This window comes from Crassostrea angulata, chromosome 4 (assembly GCF_025612915.1).
Source record: "Crassostrea angulata isolate pt1a10 chromosome 4, ASM2561291v2, whole genome shotgun sequence".
Taxonomy (NCBI): Eukaryota; Metazoa; Mollusca; class Bivalvia; order Ostreida; family Ostreidae; genus Magallana; species Magallana angulata.
The window spans coordinates 20,702,944-20,718,445 of NC_069114.1; the positions used below are offsets into that span (position 1 = coordinate 20,702,944).

The 15,502-nt window shown below is 34.6% G+C and overlaps 1 protein-coding gene across 1 annotated transcript in view; it reads left to right on the top strand.

Moving 5' to 3' along the window:
• Positions 1–14,098, top strand: part of LOC128179854 (integrator complex subunit 4-like) — a 64,158-nt gene extending 50,060 nt beyond the window's left edge. The window contains exons 11-20 of the mRNA XM_052847512.1: positions 4,466–4,608; positions 5,251–5,366; positions 5,727–5,860; positions 6,057–6,205; positions 6,461–6,554; positions 11,346–11,417; positions 11,807–11,991; positions 12,293–12,593; positions 12,961–13,081; positions 13,620–14,098. Coding sequence (XP_052703472.1) covers positions 4,466–4,608; positions 5,251–5,366; positions 5,727–5,860; positions 6,057–6,205; positions 6,461–6,554; positions 11,346–11,417; positions 11,807–11,991; positions 12,293–12,593; positions 12,961–13,081; positions 13,620–13,738 — 1,434 coding nt within the window. The 3' untranslated portion in view covers positions 13,739–14,098. The remainder of the gene's footprint in view (positions 1–4,465; positions 4,609–5,250; positions 5,367–5,726; positions 5,861–6,056; positions 6,206–6,460; positions 6,555–11,345; positions 11,418–11,806; positions 11,992–12,292; positions 12,594–12,960; positions 13,082–13,619) is intronic.
• The last annotated feature ends 1,404 nt before the right edge of the window (positions 14,099–15,502 follow it).

The following is a 15,502-nucleotide window of genomic DNA, read 5'->3' on the forward strand; positions in this document are numbered from 1 at the left end:
AAAAAAATCAGAAATCAAAACTCAGTAATAACAACTCAATTAGAACTGTTACCCAGGTAAGCAATGTAGCCCATGAGCCTCATGTTGATTTTTGTTGGTCAATAAGCAATTTATTCATAAGTTGACAAGCAATGGATAAATCTTGTTATTACGCTGGTTACATTAATCCAGTCAATCTTCATCCATTCTAGAAAGAACATGTAGGTCATTCATTTTCTAACATTTTGAATTCTTTCAAAAAGCACTCGGCAAATCTGTACCTGCTAGGAGAGAGGAACTTAAAGATTTTCAACCCAAGTATCTTTAATTGGGCGGGGGATTATAGAGTTAATGCAGTCTTTAAAAATTCTTATTATTACATTATGTACACCTTTGTTATCAATATAAGGATCCGAGTACCGGTATATAGTAATAACTGACATGGGGCTGTACCAAACTTGAAATTTTAACTACCCCAGTGTCATGGTGTCTGGTACGTGACATGCATATAATTAGCTTTAGCAGGTTTTCTGATCTGGTGAGCAATGGAGACCCATAGATCTTTTGCCATATAAAGGAAATGATCACCATGCTTAACTGTTTGGAATTGCTCTGTTGAGATATTTCAAAGCCCTATTGTTTTCAAGTTTCATATTCATGTTATTAAATAACAATGGGTTGACCAGTGCTACAGGGAATATATTTTATCTGAATTCCTGGTTTATGATGAATCATATGGGTAAATTTTGATAGCACTGCATGAAATTTCAAAATGACCATTCCATCAACTGTATCATATTAATCTATTGTGTATTTTACTTGAGCTTGTTACAAACAAAATCTACCATTTATTCATAAATAACCAAGAAGACAGAGAACTAAATTAAATTTCAAATTTGAATTTACGTCATTTTGTTCTACAAAGTTATTTGTTTGACCTATTTTAACTTATATCTTTGGTATTTTGACCCAAATCTTGTTCACTTCTTGAATTACTAAAATGATTGCGCCAATGAAAATGTTTAAAAAATATACCAGTCTAGACTGACACAATTCTTGGGGTTCCTATCCTTCACTTGGCGTGTTCAAAATTGTTTATGTAAAGGATATATCGAGTCAACATTGTCATGATTATTTCAAGCTTTGCACCAAGGATTGTAATAAAGATGAACTTTTTAGCTCATCTTTGTTCAAGCATTATGCACAAGAAAATTGATAGGGGAAAAGTTGTTTGAAAATAATGTTTAAAATTAATGTCTTCTAAAGATGGCTAGTGTGATTTGCGAAATACAGTATTACCAGGTATGCCCTCTCTGAACATCATGCAGATTTTGATCATACCTAATTATAAAGTAGAAATTTTGTCATTCCCATAGTACATGGTATCTTTTTTTATTGATCATACTCACTTGCCTTTAATAAAAGACATAAAAAATATTAGGTTACATATCCTGAGAGAAATTAGTGTAGACAACTCTGCTGATGGCTGAAGAATCCTTGAGCAACATCCTAAAATATAAAAGATGGGAAGAAATTTCAAAGAAACTTTTGAACTATGATCCGTCTTTGATGGATGTGCGGGGGTGATTATGAGTTTGAAGATCTGACACGGTAGATTGGTAATCCTGGTGGAAACTTGGACAAAACACAATATACTGACTTTGCAGTTGGTATCAAAATTAAGCATCCTTTGATTTTTTCACTTCAGTGATCACCATTATTTTTTGGGGGGAGGGGGGGAGGTTCCCCCTAAATTGAATTTTTTATGTCCTTGGATACACTGATTTAATTGAGAATTGTTCCTTTGTGTCATCACACCTGCATCAATTAACAAGCCTTGCTCTTTACCCAAACATGAGGTGAAACTGACCAGTTGAAAAACCTTTGTCTGTAATGAAACTGTACAAACCAGAAATTGAGGAAGCAACTTACCTAAGCTCAAGGTAAAGCTACATGTATGATCATGTTCAGGCCAGTGAAATGGTCTTTGGGCCTATTCATTCATTTGAATAAAAGATAAATGACCTTGGCTTAGTTTTGTTTTGTTTACACATCTTGGGGAGTTCCCTTAGGCTATAAATCTAACTTTTTTCATACCTGCATAGAAAAACATTTTAATTGAATTTTCATGGGTAACTTCGGTAAGTAATGAGCCACCCCCAAAAATTTTATATGTTGTAATTAGTGAAACAAATTTTTAAAGTATAATTTTGCAGATGGCTAAAGCAAATAATCAGTATGTTTCTGTATCATTTTTGACATACATGTATTTTCTTTAAGTTGTCATATTTGATTTCACTTGAAATTCTCGTTTTAAAGAAAAATTAACACTATGCTATCCTTAAACATGACAGATATGTGTGTCATTGCCTTTAAGTTTTCAAACTTAAAAAAGAATGTTTCCTTAAATGGCTTAATATGCTGACCAAATTATTTTTCAGTTTAAAAAGAAACCCCCCTTTTTTAAGTTAATTTTAAATCAGCTCCTCTATCCTCAATGCAATCAGTCACTGCAATCAGTCACTGCTAATCAGTCACTGCTAATGAGAATCCACTTATTAGATTTACAAATTTACATAATGATTGTAAATAATTAAGATGATGTTGATTAGTATAGAGTCAGACTTTGTTATCTCAAACTAGATGGGACTGTTAAAAAAACTTCAAGATATCCGAATATTGGAGATATCAAGGGTAAAATACTTTTTTTTAAAAAGTGGTTGGGACTTACAAATCCCTTCAACACATTGTATTTGAGATATAAGAGTTAGAGATATCGAAGCTCAACTGTATTTAAATCCGTTGAAAGCATAAAAGTTATCCAAATAAATGCTAAAATGTGTTCCTTAAATGGATGAAAATGAAATATTAACAGCTTTTCAGCAAAGCTAACTTTTTAAACAAACCCTTGGAAAATATGAAGACAGTACATGTACTTGTAGTGTCTGTTAGTACATGTAAGTAATGCGTGTATTCCCTTGTAGGGCAAGATAGTTTACTGTAAACCAACTTTTATTAGCGTGCGTGAAATTTTCGCAAGGTTAGCGAGAGCCTTGTCGTCGCGAATATTTCTCACCGCGAACCAATTTTTTATAGTTTTTATAACAATGCAGGTCTGGATAAGGCTTTGTCATGAACATTAGTTGTCGCGAACCAGTTTATTGGCAGTTAATCACAAAATAAAGTCGCTGCAAATAAAAATTGGTTTACAGTACTTGACTAATGCCAATTTTTCTGTGTGGTTGACACAATTTTATTCAGGGAGTTTGTTTATCAATGAATCATTTAACTATTGATAGCCAGAAATTGCTAGATTTTTTTCTGTATGAAAACTTGTTATTTACTGAAAAGGCTACAAAAGCTACAAAGGCTACTAAAACTAGTAGGTACAAAACTTTTATTGGAATATTTCACTTTGGGTGAACTTTACATTGCTTGCACTGATTCAGCAGTGCTCAGATATTGAACTAACAATAAATTATCTTAGAAAAGAAGTTTGACTACTATATCATTTTGGCTTCAATTTATATTCAAGCTCTTCACTTTTGTATATGACTTGCAGTTTGAGACTTTTTCTTTAAGAAGACTGAATTTTAAAGACATAATCATTTACCTGGTTTTTTTTTCATTCCCTGAAAATGGCCTTGATTTTTTTGTGTTTGATGAATGTTTTGATTATTCAGTGTATTAAAGTATGTCATCTGAAAAAACTCATTGGCCAAGATCAGAATCAAAATATGTCATCAAAGTTTTGTAAACTGTCCAGGAGTAGAGCTTTTTTATTTAAAAATCAATGTATTGTCAATTTTGACACAGAATGATTATTGTAAAGTCATAGATTTAGATCAAAATCAAATCAACAGTAAAACATGGACAGCCTGATCCTAAGCAAAGTTCAGTAACTCCTAAGTGAGGGATTTTTGTGTTTATATCTCATGATTTAATTACTATAAGTATGGTTTATGTCATTGTCAGAAGCAAATTGCCAGTCTGATCATAAGTACTATTGTCTGATTAAGACCAGCATTCTTCTACTATACCGGTAACTATGGGCATGCAACCTCCAGAAATTTCCTATGTTTTATCAGTCTTCTTTGGACCCCATTTTAATTAGGTCCTTCAAACTTTTATGATGGAAATTTCATAACATGTCTTACTTTGCAAAAAGGAGGAAAATTTTAATGAAATCTCTTCTTTTCAGTATATTTCATCAAAATTCTGCTGAGCAACAAATTGCTATAACAAGAATTCAATAATGAAATAAAAGGATAAAATTTTAGTGATATATGATCCTTGAACATACCGTAGTTTTCCTATCAACATTTTTAAATTTTTTATTCATTACTTTACTCATTTGGTATTGCTACACTTCATTTGTCTTTTACTGTGTTACAATTTCCATCATAGCTGGCTATGTATACCTTTAAATAAACTTGCATTGATCAATGAAAATCATGAATGACAATTTTATTATGATTATTCTCAGGATTTTTCAACAAAAACTCGAGACAGCCTGCGAGACATGCTCGGTGAGATGAAGCTGGCGACTCGTGAGTGTTTGAGCAAGTGTATCTATAGTCTGCTGGATAATCTGAGACGCTATCCCCAGGACAAGCTGTCCATCTGGAAGTAGGTATCATTGTAACTCGGAGTGGCCTCCCTTTGAACTGGCTCTTGAGTTTATCATAAACAATTTTTTTTCTAAGCTGAAGCAAAAAACTTTCAATTTGTTAACCTCTCTTTTAACTCTTTCATGCTTCTTTCGTACACATAATATTGTTATTGCCTAATCTTACTGAGAAATACAGTTGAACTTTGATATCTCGAACACTGATATCTAAAATACAATGGATATGTCAAAGTGATTTTTAAGTCCCAACCACTTATTTTTTTTAGTATTTTACCCTAGATATCTCAAATATAAGGAAGTTTTTAAACAGTTCCATCTAGTTAGAGATAATAGACTGTGACTGTAGTAACATTTTTCATTTTTCACTTCATCCAAAATTTTGTGTACTGGTAGTTATCAAATGGCTGTTGTAAACTGTGTTTGATTAAAATTTACTGAAATAGTTTTACCTATAGCTGAAATCTCTGTCAAATTTTGCCAGTTTACTTATTTACCATGTCATCTGAGTGGTTTGACATTTTCCTACATTTTAGCTTTGCAATGTTAAAAATCTTTGAAAACATTATCTTGATTATCCCTCTCTCTTTCTTTTTGAAAAAAGATACTAGGTTTTGCATTTCTCAATGAGGCTTATTTTCCAGGTGCATGAAGAACCTTGGGAGTCATCATCCCCACTTGGCCCTTCCTCTTGTCCCGGAACTCCTCTGCCTTCATCCTTACTTTGATACACCAGAACCTGATATGGATGATGCTGCTTGTATCCTTCTTGTTCAAAAAAAAACAAGATTGTTTGGGTTGGCCTTTAAATATTTCCATGTAAGCCAACCCATTGCTTGGAAACTTTTAAATATAATAATTTCATTCAAAACAGGAGTTTATAAATATTTTGGTCAATTTTCATAAATAAAATTACGGTAATCAAAGTAAAAGGTGTAATGGTACGGCTTTTTATTTCATTTTTTTTTGTTAATTTTATTGATTCACGCAAACAAGCTGATTTTTTTGGTGTAACAAGAATTACCAAGTGAACAGCTTCATTCATTGAGTAATAAACTGAAATTGAAAAATACATGTAATACTGTATGTTAAATTGTAACCTCTTTAACTGCTGTCCCAGACATCAGTGTCCTGATGATGGTGTTTAACTCGGCCGTGGAGTGCCCCACGGTGGTGACCATGTTCCAGGACCACACCTGGAGACACTACCACTACCTACAGGACAGTCTGCCCGACCTTGTCCCCAAACTCGAGGTCAGATACTCACTCTTCGACCTTATTTTTTCATTAATTTGACATATAAAATAAATGTAACTACAAATTTTTTTTGCTGAATAAAAGTCTTATTTACCTACATAGAATCAACTCAAAAAATGTAAGCAAAAATATGAGGAAATGTGCATACTAGCAAATCCGTTTTTTGAAAATGTTTATTCATTTGATTTCAAAGAAGAGTATACGAGTGGCGGAGGAAGCCAAGCCAGAGGCAGTGGCCCACTCCGACGTGCGCTCCTTCCTGAGGAACCTGATCAGTGGCCTGGACAGTCTGCCCAACATGGAGCTGTCTACAGCCCAGCCACTGCTGGAGACCATGGTCAGGTAAACAATGAGAGAGAGAGAGAGAGAGAGAGAGAGAGAGAGAGAGAGAGAGAGAGAGCAAAAGAAAGTTATATGTTGCAACTGGTATAAAAGTTACAATTTTACCACAGAAATTCATTAAAATTAAAAGACTGTATGTAAGGGTAAGACTATATAGTGTAGCATATAGCACCTCTTGCTGAAGATCATAAGCATTAGATATTTGCAGCATTGGATGTAACAGTAATGGATTTTCTAATTTCTTATCCATATTAGAGATTTACAACAAGTGACTGAACTGAACCAGAAATGTAGTCCATCTGCCGAATTTGTGTGTGTGTATCTGAAGACTCAGCTCCTGTTGACAAAGGTATACTCTGTGTATGTTGACAACGGTATACTTTGTGTGTGTCTGTATGGCTGTCCTCATTCATTGCTTAGATCCGTTTGATTTTTTGAAACGATGCAATGAAATATCAATAAAATTTTAGAACCCTCACTCCTTCTTTCAGATACAGCATAGGACCGTTAAAATCTGTTTTGCTTCTAAAGTGCTCTTGGACCTCCGTTCCTGTGAAAGTTCTTTCTATTAATACTAAAATGGCATCATCTAAAACTTTAATAACCACTTTTATTACTCATAAAAAGATTGTATATGTAATGACCAATCTTAATGATTACCTCTGTCAATAATTCAAAGCATCCACTTTGATAATACCTGTTGTGTGACCGAGCCCTGATGTTTTGTACATACTGTGTACAGGATTATTTTCGCCCCCGTGTAATTTTCGCCCTTCTTCACTTGCAAACAGTTTAGCCCCACCTTGAATTGGCTCAGACAGAGTTGTATTTAAAGAGAGATAATATGAGACATTAGAATTCACCCAGTCTTAAATTCGCCCACGACTGATGAAGGCAAAAGGGGATCAATAAAAATGGGGGCGAAAATTCCTTGTTTACAGTAATTCAGCAATGGTACACGCTCATTGGGGAAATAATTGAAATAGGCACAAAGGCTAATTAAAGAACAGTTCAATTCAACACCAAATATTAGATAATCCAGGTTACACAAATAATATAAACGACCAATTCCTGTTCCTATCTCAATTTGGAGGAAGGGGCCAAAACAAAAATTAAATGGAAGATGTCTCTAAACACCCTACATGGTTTCTGACTCTCCACTCTACCTCCTTCCAGTTCAAGCTCTATAAACTAACTGTCTAAAATCTTATGAACGGGATTTAATCTTTTCTTTTGAATTACCAAAGGTAGGGTCGTCACTTTTCTAAGTAGATAATTAACTTATAATAAGGGGTTTTGTTTATTCTAACACCTTTGAATGACCAGTGCCATAAGCAGTGTTAGTTAGAGATAGTAGTATACAATTATTTAATGCTTGAGCAGTCAAAAGACCAGAATATTTTTCCCGAGGTGCAGCGAACAGCTCAGTATGATCTATTGCCCGAGGCCAATGGCATTAAATAATTGTTTTATTACCTAATTCCTTTTTTAGTTTTCGGGGTTTACAATTTGTATATTGCAGGTGGTTTTCGTGCCATTATGATATATACTAAGATTTTTTTTTTCATCTTTTACATGCACAAAACCTGTTGCATGCATTACAACATCTCAATTTAATATTAGTTTATACAAAGAAGGGGGAGTCTTCAACCTATTAGATTTTAAATAGTATTTTACCTTATATGAGGCTTTAAAACTGTTGATTATTTGATACTCCATTTTGATAACATTGAATTTGGTTTCACAAAGTACTAAAAACATCGTCTATGTAAAGGAATATACATTCCCTGAGAACTATCGAAAGGATGTAACATTTAACATACAGTACAGGCAACGCGGATCCCGTGTTTCCCGCGCCCCGTCACGGTATAAACACATCGAGGTGATCGGCCAGGTGAGACAGGTATACCGCGTTCCCATCACGGTAAACTCATCATCTACCTGTCCCCGCCACGGTAAAATTATCGATGGAAAAGTATCGTATACAAGCGGGAGTTATCTCCCCGAATGACAAATAAATTGAATGTTTCTTTATATTTAATGACGATATTTAACCCGATTTTGACAGTGATTATAATCGAAATACTTGGAGTCTTTTTTACTATTTTTTTTTATTTCATAGCTATTAAATAAATTATAAAAGTATTTAATTTAATACTTGTGCAGCAATTGCAAATAAAATATTTTCGAATCCATTATCATATTTTAAGAAGGTCGTTAAATTAAAAATTATCATGAAATGATTTTAATTGCCAATAAAATTATAAATGTGTACGCAGTGTGATTGTGTTTTTCTTAACAATTAATTGGTCCGCCTACATTTGTATTGTTTGTTTTGAAGTCCATGCGTGTCAACTAATGATGAGCAAATGTTTAAAAATTAGGGCTTCCTATAAAATTACCAACCCGGTATTTTTAGCATGTTCCGTTCATTTCTTACAAGGTCTTTTACGTGTAAAGAACATTTTTTGTGAATTCACGTTTTATTGAATTTGTGTTGCGTTACTTTAGGTACATGTATGGCTCGTCGTTTGTCACTGCGCGAGGATTCCCACTTTCAAGTGCGTTACGTTTGCTACGACAATCTTTAAGTGCGATGCCGTGTGTTCTTATAGAGTCAGTCTGACTGAGAGAGTAAGGAGCCTTAGAGATACCCAGAGTTGCATAAAATTATGTAATCGAAAGATATTGTGGGTATCCCATGTCATGGTGTCGTGATGGTGTACCAGCTACCCGCCGTTACGGAGGTTAGCGTTCGCTCGCGACCGAGCCCCCCCCCCTCTCTCTCTCTTAACAGAATAACTAGATAAAAAATTTTGAGAAGGAAATGTTGTTAAACTGTTCTTATGTTCTTACACATTTCAAAGAAATTAAGAACATGTTTTGAAAGTTTTGCATTTCATGCCGATAAAAAAACATTTCAGTAAATGTATTGATATCATTTTATGTGGGCATGTACATGTAATCTTATTGAATATAAAGCTACTACAAATATGTAAATCCGTATCCCGTTATCGTAACCTTATCCTCCCCCCCCCCCCCCCCCAACCGCTTTAAGACTGTCGAAGTTAACATTATTTGACTTCAGTCCCAATTGTTCTACACAAAGGTGTGAAACCGTCGCACTGACAGGAAATCACTCTACGCTTGAACGCACAGAATACACAGAAATGAGGCAGGTAGATAATCAGTGTAACGATTGACCAAGAAGAATTCTACATGCATATCAAACAATTTTACTAATAGTTATATCAATTAATTGATTTATTTTACTGCGTTCTTTAACCGCTAAACGTGTTGAAGATGTTCCTTCCCGCAAAAAACCTCCATTATAAATTAAACGAGAGATAGAGAAAAAACACAACAAATTAAACTTTCCAAACACAGTATATCATGCATCACGAACATTGTAAAAAAACTTAACTGTTAAACATACTTCTTTTTTTTTTCTTTATTAAAAATAAAACTAATAGAACGAAACTTTATCATGGAGGAAACACGTGGTAGAGCTAGCGGGTTGATTTGATTGACAGGTGCAGCACGTGGACTCAAATCTGAAATTGCATGATGGATTCAATCACAGTGTACCATATTCTTTTATGAATACTAATTTTATGAATATTTAGTATTGGATATTAGTATATTTCACATAAGTGTACATTAAATTACGCCTAAACGTATCTCTCTCTCTCTCTCTCTCTCTCTCTCTCTCTCTCTCTCTCTCTCTCTCTCTCTCTATCTTGTAAGGTGTTGTGCGATTAGACGAAGCCGTACGCGATATAGACTTTTTCTTTTGTCGTGAATAGGTGTGAAAACCCTCAAGGGCATGTCGTTTTCTACCCTGAGTTTGTTAATCACTACATGTATACACAGAAAATGATCGTGACTTAAACTTTATATGTATACACAGGAAACGTATACTGATACACGTTATGATTCAATGTGCTTTAACGCAGCACCAACTTTATATATGAATGATAATTTTATTATTGAATGGAAAAATAGATCTCTTAGTTGATTCCCAAAATTTGTTCATTTCTCAATTTACATGTAAAACATACACAAGTCATGTATTGACAGTTTACGGCGCTATGCGTGTAAACTAATAAAATGAGAAGATGAAATTGCTCTGCATTGATACGAGTTCATCTTATGAAAATATTTAATTTTAAGATTGTTATAAAAACAGGATTATCAACTAATAGAAATAATAACTGAAATAAGCACGTCAAATACAAAGATATGTGTTCTTATTTACACATCACAAAATTAAACACCATAATAATCATTTTATGTTGTAATTCGAATGTCATGAAATTCTATTTCATAAATATAATTTATTAATTTTATAATAATATGGACCACAATTTATTTACAATGCAGCTGTTATGCTTAAATCTGAAGTCGCATATTTGACGTGGATTTACGCGACCTGCATTGCCTGTAATGTACAGTACAGGTAAAGTAACAACAACAAGCAGCAGCAGGAATAACGGTAAATCACACCGTCGCGGTGTCATCACGGTCGCAATCCATACCGCGATCAAAAACCGCGATGGTGTATCGCGGGAACGATAAAAATACCGTGACGGTAACGCGGGCCAATACGGGATCCGCGTTGCCTGTACTGTACCCGCGATCTGAAATACGTTGCCGGTCCAATAGATCGCAGTCTATTGACCGGCGGTCCAATAGATCGAAGTCAATTGACCGGTGGTCTAATAGATTGCAGTCTATTGACCGGCAGTTCAAAATAGACGCAAATATTTAATTTGTAATAAAACAACAAAATCCCTTTGATTAGGTAATAAAGATTAATAATTACTGTGAAATCACTAAATATTCATAGGGGATTAAGAAGTAAACAACAGTTGGACAACCTTTAGGAATAAATAATTTGGAATGCATTGATGTCTGTAAAGAATTGCTAAATATGGGAACACTATAAAGTGAAAGAATGTAGACTAGCTAGCTACCAAAATATATGGGAATTAAAGGTTATCAAAGATGAAATGGGAGTCAATTCACTAGTGATACAAGTATAAAGAACTGTAAACAACAAATGAGAATGAAACTGCTCGTAGTTTGTTATTAAAATAAATGTGGCATTGTCTGAGCCTGTTCCTGTCTTGTGTTTCAGTTGATGAACCAGCAGGGTGTACAGTGCAGCAGTAGTATAGCAGACAACCAGGTCCTGTCCCTGATTGACCAGGTACAGTGTCTCTCTGCAGAGCTAGTCTGGTGGTTGATGCCATGTTATAGTGTTAATTGATTAATGTATAACTCACCACAATAGGTAAACACTGGTTTCCAAGTGATATTAGCAAATACAGGAAGTTATCTCTTTGAATTAAACGAAGGAAATCTCTGTTATCAACTTAATTTTAAAGAGAACTCACAGAACTCGGCAATAATAGAAAGAGATAACAGGAAGTGATGTCACTAATACAGGAAATAAGAATAAGAAATAAACAAATGAAATAAGAAATAGGTAAATGAAGTTGGAAATAACAGGAAGCCAGGGTCTGGCAGGAAGTGATGTCACTTTAAAAAAAATTTCAATAATTGTTATAATTGAGGTTGATGATTTTTATCTTCCAGATTCTGGGCCTGACCAGGAAGCTGGAACATCAGTACCTGGGGGTGAGCAGTGTGGACCACGCCTTGATTCAGCAGACGCGGCTAAAGGCAGGTACCCTGCAGATCCTCACCAAGATGAAGTCGGACCCTACCCGCTGTAGTCAGGCCAAGGAAACCTACTTACAACAGTTGCAGGCTCTCAAAAAGTCAGTAGATCGACAACAGCAATAAAACAGCCATACCTGATATTAGATGAAAATTGATATGATTTGATTCTTTTATTTCCTAAAAATTAACCAAAATTATGAAGAGTCAAAATTTAAGTTCTCCAAAGTCTAAAGGTTTTTGGATAAGGAAGATATATAGGGGTTATGCTTCCTGTATATTTGTACACACAACTACATGGTTTAGCTATATTGATATAATGAACTGATGTATTGTCTTAGGTGTGAGTATACTTTATGAATCATTTGAATAATCTCAAGGTTGCTTGGTTTTTCTTGGCAGATTTTTGGAAACCAATGAACTGGCAGCTGATCCTTGTTTTGTGTACCTCTTCTCTGTTCTGAACGATCTGGAAAATGGCAAAATATCAGACATTTTGAAGCATCTTCAGCATGCTGTGAAAAGTATTGCCCCGTGTGGTATCTCTCTTCAGAACAGCTGTATTAGAAGGGTAACGGCCATCATGCATGAGCCCACTGGGTCGTCAGACAACCCGATCCGCTTCACAACGGGCTTAACAGTCACAGTCCCTGTCCATGCCACGTTTGAAAACGTTCAGAACGTCGACTGTATAAGATTAAAGGTACATGTATTCTGCTGTTAACCTCCATGGCTCAATATGAGGGAGAAAAATTTTGAAGGGAAAATTGTTTAATCAAACAGTGGAGTTGCTTAAATATTTTAAACTTGGATGTTTTTACATGGAGAAACTTCTGCCATTTTCAAAGTATAAAAATGTATTATAAAGTGTATAAAACAAACCCTTGATGAAAGAGTTTAGTTTAATATTGTGCTGTATTTTTCTATATTTGTCCATGCAGATGAAATTTGCAGTTTACCAGCCATCATAGGATATACAAATACAACTTTTTGCAAATACATGTATTTTAGACTGTACATTATGTTGTAAATGCCAATCAATACCATATACTTTGTGTGTGTGTTTACAGGTGCATTATCCTGACCAGAAGAGTTATCTGATTACACCAAAGAAGTGTCACTTTACCAAGCTGAATCCACTTCAATACAAGTTGATCTCAGAAGTCATCATCTCTCATTCTTTGTGGTCAGGTAAGAATTTCAGAGCTATCTCTCTTGGCACGTGTGTCGATCCTTTCTTTATTGAATTTATCCCCTTGTGCAACTATGTGTATGTGTATACATTTCCATACTTATGGTGTTAATGAAAAATTGAGATATCTAGAATTATTGAGCAAGTACAGCTGAATTTTTACATGTAAGTTTATAATAAAACACATCTGGAGTTTTTAAGTCAGTTAAATCTTACTTGCAAGCTATTTAACAATTTGGTGCCATGAATGAACAAGTAAAACTATGCAAGCTGTAAAGTGTTCTGATTAAATTGTGAGCTAATATTGTGTACACGTTTATTGCATTTATCCGTATTTCATCCGGTAAGTATTTCCTTGTCCTGGTGGTGCTGTTGTGAACTCCCACCTACTTTGATGCAAATGTAAAAAAAAATTCATGTTTCAATTGTTATTCTTTCTATAGTACATTCTAATTCCAATGGTACTCATTTATTTATTATAGAAAAGTCCGATAAATTGATCCCTCAGTTAATTTGACGTAATTTTGATTTTTTCAGATCAGTCCCACGTAGAAATCAGTATAGTGATGGAGACCAGGGACGGGGAGACAGTCAGCTGTCAGGAGCTGTGTAGACCCGTGAAGGTTCCCGTCGCTCCCAAGGCGGCAAAACGCTGACGGCAGCCACTCTACCGCTAGGAAAGGAGTGTTGTTCGGAATCTTGAGGACGCCGTGGACTAGAATATACATACATGAATATCACTGTCAGACTAAACAGAATCCCGATGCAGTGTTAATTTGAGAGCGAGTATTAAAGACAACCTGTGAGGGATTACCTTTGTATGTTTTGTGAACATATAACTGATTTTTTACATTGTACAAGGAAAGGAACTGTTAGCTGCTTAAGCAGCAGAAAACCAAACTGGGTTCGGCAGACTTTGATGTATGATTTTCTTTATCACAGTCACCCTTTAATGTCATTGATGGTCAAATTAAACTTATGAACAGAATTTGAAAATAAAAACAATTTGATATTGATCTAGATTTGCTCCAGGTATGCCTGAAAATGAAATAAAAATTCTATTATTGTCAGCTTTGCCAAAACTATTGTTGAAATTTTATAAATTTATGCTAGAGACATTGTGTGGGTTGGATTAGAGAGGGATGGAAAAACAATGATATGTACAGTTTAACTATTTTCACAACAAGAGTCAAGTTGAATTGTCTAAGTAACTGATGTATTTCACTTTTAATATGTCCTTGATTTAGGTATTCAGACAGTAAGCACAATTTTTGAATAATAAGACTCTGATATACTGTAACCTTGGTTACAGTATTAATTTATAGTCATTCAGTTCTCCGTACATTTCTCCAACACAGAATTCCATCAACGGATACCTGGCTAGTCTCGCATATACTACAGAAACTGACCATGCGTCAACTCGTTGAATTTTTCTCGTTCTTATGTTCTATTCCGATCGGCCCCTTTACTCTTTTGAGATGAAAATCCCACGAATCCTGCGCATGCTTACTGAGCCTTACTCATACCCTTAAAAGAACGACATGTTTTTTAACAATGTCAACGTTTCCGTACTTCCAAAAACTAAACAGTTTCGCTTCGTGAATTGAGAATAATGAATATTCAGGGTCGAAATATAAACAGCTAAAACATATTACCAAAACATTCAAAATATTATATTTTCATGAGTTTGTCATATAAACAATATTAAAAGAGGAGTTTTAGGAGGCAGTTGGCTACCCGTCGTTCGAGATTTCGCCGATGTTTTATAGCTGGCCAATATATTTTCTATCTATTAATCTTATTTTTCAATTTTTTGTCTCAAAAATGTCTAAAACCTATGCACATTTTTCATAAAAACAATAAACTTTTGGTTTAAGATCAGAAAGATATACCGATTTAAAAACTGGGAATACTTTACAACAGGGACCGCGAGATTTCGATCCGTTTCGATCTATGTTATTTATGTTTCTGGTCTGTCTGTCTGTCTGTCTGTCCGTCCGTAACAGAAGTTTCTGTCGCATTTTTCTCAGCAATTATTTATTTCAGATGCTTGGAATTATAAGACATTATTTGTTTAGGCATGCCATATCGTGGGATATATTTTTGTACCAATCGGACGTTAACTTCCTGTTAAATTACGACTTCGTTTATTTTTAGCCTAAGTTTTCTAACAAATTTTCGTCAATAATTTCTCAGCAACTATAAGTGGAGATGCTTGAAATTTTAACACACTATTTGTTTAACCATATCGTGGGATATATTTTATATTTTTGTACAAATCGGATGCCAACTTCTTGTTAAATGTTGACTTTGCTTATTTAGCAAATTCACATCAGAGCGGGGGTGTCACTAATGAGCATTGGCTCACAGATGTTTTGTTTCATGAAGCAAAGGCCAAGCTAATTTTAACAATTTAAATG